The 5,075-nt window shown below is 33.7% G+C and overlaps 1 protein-coding gene across 2 annotated transcripts; it reads left to right on the top strand.

Moving 5' to 3' along the window:
• The first annotated feature begins 855 nt into the window (after positions 1-855).
• On the top strand, positions 856-3,835 carry LOC145047535 (actin-2-like). 2 transcript variants are annotated; one of them, XM_078995825.1, is made up of 5 exons: positions 856-993; positions 2,058-2,144; positions 2,263-2,656; positions 2,808-3,421; positions 3,589-3,835. In XM_078995825.1, the coding sequence occupies exons 2-5, from the start codon at positions 2,085-2,087 to the stop codon at positions 3,652-3,654; spliced, it is 1,134 nt and encodes a 377-aa protein (XP_078851951.1). In that variant the 5' UTR covers positions 856-993; positions 2,058-2,084; the 3' UTR covers positions 3,655-3,835. The 2 variants fall into 2 exon arrangements, with proteins under 2 accessions (XP_078851951.1, XP_078851952.1); XM_078995826.1 differs by having other exon boundaries at positions 928-993; positions 2,075-2,144.
• The last annotated feature ends 1,240 nt before the right edge of the window (positions 3,836-5,075 follow it).

Raw genomic sequence — 5,075 nt, forward strand, 5'->3', positions numbered from 1 at the left:
TTTTAAGAGGTATAAGACACAAAGTTTTTTGTACATATCTGTTATGTGTAAATAAATTATTAATATTTATCAAAAATCTGAAGACTTGAATTAAGGAAGGTTATTACGAAATTTAATGTTGAGGAAAATGATAATTTTAAAATATTGAATTTATATATAAATTAATTTATATATCTTTAACTAGATGTCGATAATAATTAATTTATATTAATTAATAAACATGCACTATAAATATAAGTTTGAAACATAAATATTTTATTTATAAGTGATAATTTTTTATTATATAATAACTAATAATAAAATCTAATAATTATTCACCCATATGAAAATAATTCAGCAAAAGAGCTATTTATCGACGCTGTTTTGTGCGGGGAAACATCTACTGTGTGTGTGTGTGTGTATATATATATATATATATATATATATATATATATATATATATATATATATATATATCAGAAAAAGAAATATATAAAAGTAAGGGTAAAATGATATTTTTTTAAGTGGATTAATGATGGGTAGTGTAATTTATTTAAACCATAGTGATATATATCTTATCAAAATTTTCAAATGTTGGATTGAATATGCGAATTGGACCAAACAACAGGGACTAAAACTGTAACTTACTCACCTTTTTAAATTATTTGTACACCTTTACAGTGTTTGCATCACATAATTAAAGAGATATAACGTGACATTATTTTTGGTAAAATTTCAATGGTTGGTCGGCACTGATGACTAGACATGCCACCCCTGACTTGACCTGGAAAACAAGAAACTCTATCATGGTCGGTCCGCTAACAACAAAATCACCAAAAAGAAGGTTCCAGTAACTGGAAATCCCTTTCGAATTCATTTCACTCGAATTTGAATTTCATTTAGCTTTTCCATACAAAAACATAATAAGTACACCCTTCCACCCTCGCATTTTCTTTCAAATTATTATGCGTTAGTGTGAAAAAGTTCGTCAATTTTCTTCGTATCTAACTACAGGTACGCTTCAAATTCGCTTTTGTGTATATAATCTATATTCCCTTCAAGGTTTAGATTCATGCTGTCATGAAGATATGTGTATTGTTTGATCTATCATCTATGAAAGTTTGTTTATCGAGTGTTCGCGTGAATTTTACTAATCGAGCTTATTTCTTTGTTACGCGACTTAGGTTTTTTGCTTGTCTTTGTTTTTTATCTAATTGGGAATGAAATTGGAGTTTAAAAGCTATTGTAAGTAAAGTTTCGTATTTCAAATTCTATGGCAAATGAAAAACGTAAGCTAACAATGGATTCAGATCAAGTAGAGTTCCTAGGGTAACTGATCCATTGGGTTTCGTACTACTTGATCAATTCATGAAAATTTTGCAATTGAATCCCTGTTCTGCATGCTCGAGATTATAAATAGCAGTTAAGTGTTGCTCGATTCTTTTAGTTATTGGGTGTGACGAACCAAAATGTTTAGTAATTTGGATTATTCAAATTCAACAGTAATTCTATAATCTATAGCAACTTGTTTTTTGCTTTGTTGTCAAGCCCTAGATAAATGTAGATGTTGTTGTTGTCTGCATGGAAACAATATTATGTTTAATACCTCTGTGCATGTGTTGTTTTAGTCATTGATAATCTCCATTTTCTTTTCTTCATCAATTACTTGAAGCTTTTTTACTTAAGTATATTTAGTTAAACGCTATGGCTTCAGTTCAATAAAGACAGTCTTTTACTTCTCACAATATTTTGTAATTTTGTAATGACAAAACTCTCCACCCTACTTTACCCTCCTTATAATTATTAATTATTTATACAAAAAGAGTTTAAAAAAATATACAACTATAAACTTTCTTTCTTTTTTTATTCAAACTCAAGAACATGAAAAACTGGTTTCTTTCATTTTCTTCCTAATTTCAGAACACAATTATGAGTATTATTTTTGTCCTTTTTCTTTTTCCCATCCCTTTCTCTTCAAAAAGAACTTGAGAACACATGTAAATGCTACTCACAAGTCAAGTATTGAATGTGCATAATAGCAACTACTAACATATTTACCCTTTTCTTTTCATATTTAGTTTTCTGTATTTGCAAGGTTATAAAATATGGCTGATGTCGAGGAAATTCAACCCCTTGTTTGCGACAATGGAACTGGAATGGTCAAGGTAAAATGTACCACAATCTAACATTAAAAAAAAACAACTCGTTTAATCATACTTTTCTTGCATCTTATATTATTTTACATTTTATACTTACGTAATTCTAAAAAATCAAATATTTAAGGCTGGATTTGCTGGAGATGACGCACCAAGAGCTGTGTTTCCTAGCATAGTTGGGCGACCTCGACACACAGGTGTAATGGTGGGAATGGGCCAAAAAGATGCTTATGTGGGTGATGAAGCGCAATCAAAAAGAGGAATCCTTACATTAAAATATCCAATAGAGCATGGAATAGTAAGCAATTGGGATGATATGGAGAAAATTTGGCATCACACTTTCTACAATGAGCTCCGTGTTGCCCCTGAAGAACACCCAGTGTTACTCACAGAAGCACCTTTGAACCCTAAAGCTAATAGAGAAAAGATGACACAAATCATGTTTGAAACTTTCAATAGCCCTGCAATGTATGTTGCTATTCAAGCCGTGTTGTCTCTTTACGCAAGTGGGCGTACAACAGGTATGCACTTCCAACCATTGATATGATTATCAAAAATCAACAAGCTACTGTGTACTTGATTCTGGTTTCGCTTAGTGGTTAATGGAAGAATAACTCTTTTACAGAAACTTTTTAAAACGTATTAAATAATTTTCTAAATTCATATTTGAAGGTATTGTTTTGGACTCGGGTGATGGTGTAAGCCACACGGTGCCTATATACGAAGGGTATGCTCTCCCGCATGCCATCCTACGGTTAGACCTAGCGGGCCGTGACCTTACTGATTCCTTAATGAAAATCCTTACCGAAAGAGGATACTCCTTCACAACAACCGCAGAAAGGGAGATTGTGCGCGATATAAAGGAAAAACTCGCGTATGTTGCACTCGATTATGAACAAGAATTGGAAACCGCAAAAAGTAGTTCTTCAATAGAGAAAAGCTACGAGTTGCCAGATGGACAAGTGATTACTATTGGGGCGGAGAGATTCCGGTGTCCGGAAGTCCTATTCCAGCCGTCGCTAATCGGAATGGAATCGACTGGGATACATGAAACGACTTATAATTCGATCATGAAGTGTGATGTTGATATAAGGAAAGATCTTTATGGGAATATTGTGTTGAGTGGTGGAACCACTATGTTCCCCGGTATTGCTGACCGTATGAGTAAGGAAATTACCCAATTGGCCCCGGGTAGTATGAAGATCAAGGTGGTTGCACCGCCAGAACGAAAATATAGCGTTTGGATCGGAGGATCCATCCTAGCTTCACTTAGCACCTTCCAGCAGGTAAGTGTTTCACATCAGATAGACACAGTTAGTCACATCTACATGTACATATGTTGGAGTTATGTTTCTTTTTCCTCGATTTTGGAGGGAGAATAAAATATTTTATATCATTTATCTAACATGATATCAGAGCAAATCGGTAACATTGTTTAGTTTAATATTTGCAGATGTGGATTTCGAAGGCCGAATATGATGAATCTGGTCCACCGATTGTTCATAGAAAGTGCTTTTAAGTTTGTTACGAAGAAGAAATGTGGTATGTACGAGTTTATATATTATTGGATTTTTTTTCTGCGGGTGAGGCTTTATTTACTGCTAATCTGCTATAGAATGAATATATAGTGTGGTGATTGAATGAATGTATATTGGGTGATCATTTTATTATTATTATTATTATTATTATTATTATTATTATTTGTGTGTTCTTGCCATATTTTTGGTTTCTTTCTTTGTACTTGTATTTACATATGGGTAACATGATATTTGTTATTGAGGTTTATTGTTTATAGATTTTTTTTTTTTTTTTGTGTTTATCAGGTGAAATGGATTTTTTTTTAAATATTGTTGTTGCATTTTGTATATTATTTGTGAAATAAATAGAGATAATTCCAAATGTGAAACAAGCTAACAACCCAACGTGTTAAGTGCACTATAATCATTATAATGTGAATTGCATTCTCACAAACTACGATAGAATATCGACTTGGAAAGCAACGTCTCAGCCCCTCGAAGTATGAGTCCAACTATTCATCTAAAATAAAAGCGCTCATGTTTTAATCAAACGGAAAACAACAATAATTATTTCTTTCACAAAAACTAAGCACAAGGATTTCTTTTCTCATGTAGATTGTGAGGACTGTTTTTTTACTCGTAAAATCCCAAACGAGGAGTACACAAAATTTTCCTTTGAAAAGATTTTATGGCTTCATACAAAACATTCACCAAGGGGTGTAAACTCGTTTTGAAGGGGACTATAGATTTGTATTATATGCTTATACGGTACACTATCTCCGAAACACAGCAAGAGATCTCCGATGAAATGAAATCCCACAACCGCTCGCTAATCGGTTCAACACATGTACCTGAGACGGAACCCAAACCTGAACAATATCCCTGAGAGCTCATCTCCAAACTGAAATACAATCAAGCCAACAATCAGAACATACCAAAAAAATCCAACTCTCATAAGCTTCTTAGATTCTCCAAGACTCTCACCGACTCGAGTATGGATCCTATGCTTTCAGTAGTAAGGGCCTAATACTACATTTCACACATATCCATACTTTTCTCACCAATCCTCCTGAATCCTCTAAGTCACTTCTTCAAACCATTATGCAAGTACTCATTGGACCATACTATTAACCCACTGCAGCATATCCTAGGCTTTCCTAGGTTCATGAACCCACCTAGTCCTCAGCTGCTGTAGGATTCCAATTAATGTCAACGAGTTATCTCATGAATACAGCTAAATGCAACAGAAATCAGATAATCCTTCGAGTAAAAGACTTGATCCTAGAACGGTTGGACTCAGACGAGAGTTGCACAACAGGGTCAAGTCCATCACTCTGAGATTATCTGGCATGTGCCCCATGTGACTTAGCATATTCACTTACTAGCTAACTCACATCGCTAACAGTCCCACAAAGCATAAAGC

This window comes from Lactuca saligna, chromosome 5 (assembly GCF_052625555.1).
Source record: "Lactuca saligna cultivar CGN05327 chromosome 5, ASM5262555v1, whole genome shotgun sequence".
Taxonomy (NCBI): Eukaryota; Viridiplantae; Streptophyta; class Magnoliopsida; order Asterales; family Asteraceae; genus Lactuca; species Lactuca saligna.

Excerpts from the sequence above, each read along its gene's own strand:
- LOC145047535 (XM_078995825.1), top strand. The coding sequence starts at position 2,085 with ATGGCTGATGTCGAGGAAATTCAACCCCTTGTTTGCGACAATGGAACT. Across the intron at positions 2,145-2,262 it reads ATGGAACTGGAATGGTCAAG|GCTGGATTTGCTGGAGATGA; the intron begins GTAAAATGTACC and ends CAAATATTTAAG. Across the intron at positions 3,422-3,588 it reads CACTTAGCACCTTCCAGCAG|ATGTGGATTTCGAAGGCCGA; the intron begins GTAAGTGTTTCA and ends TAATATTTGCAG.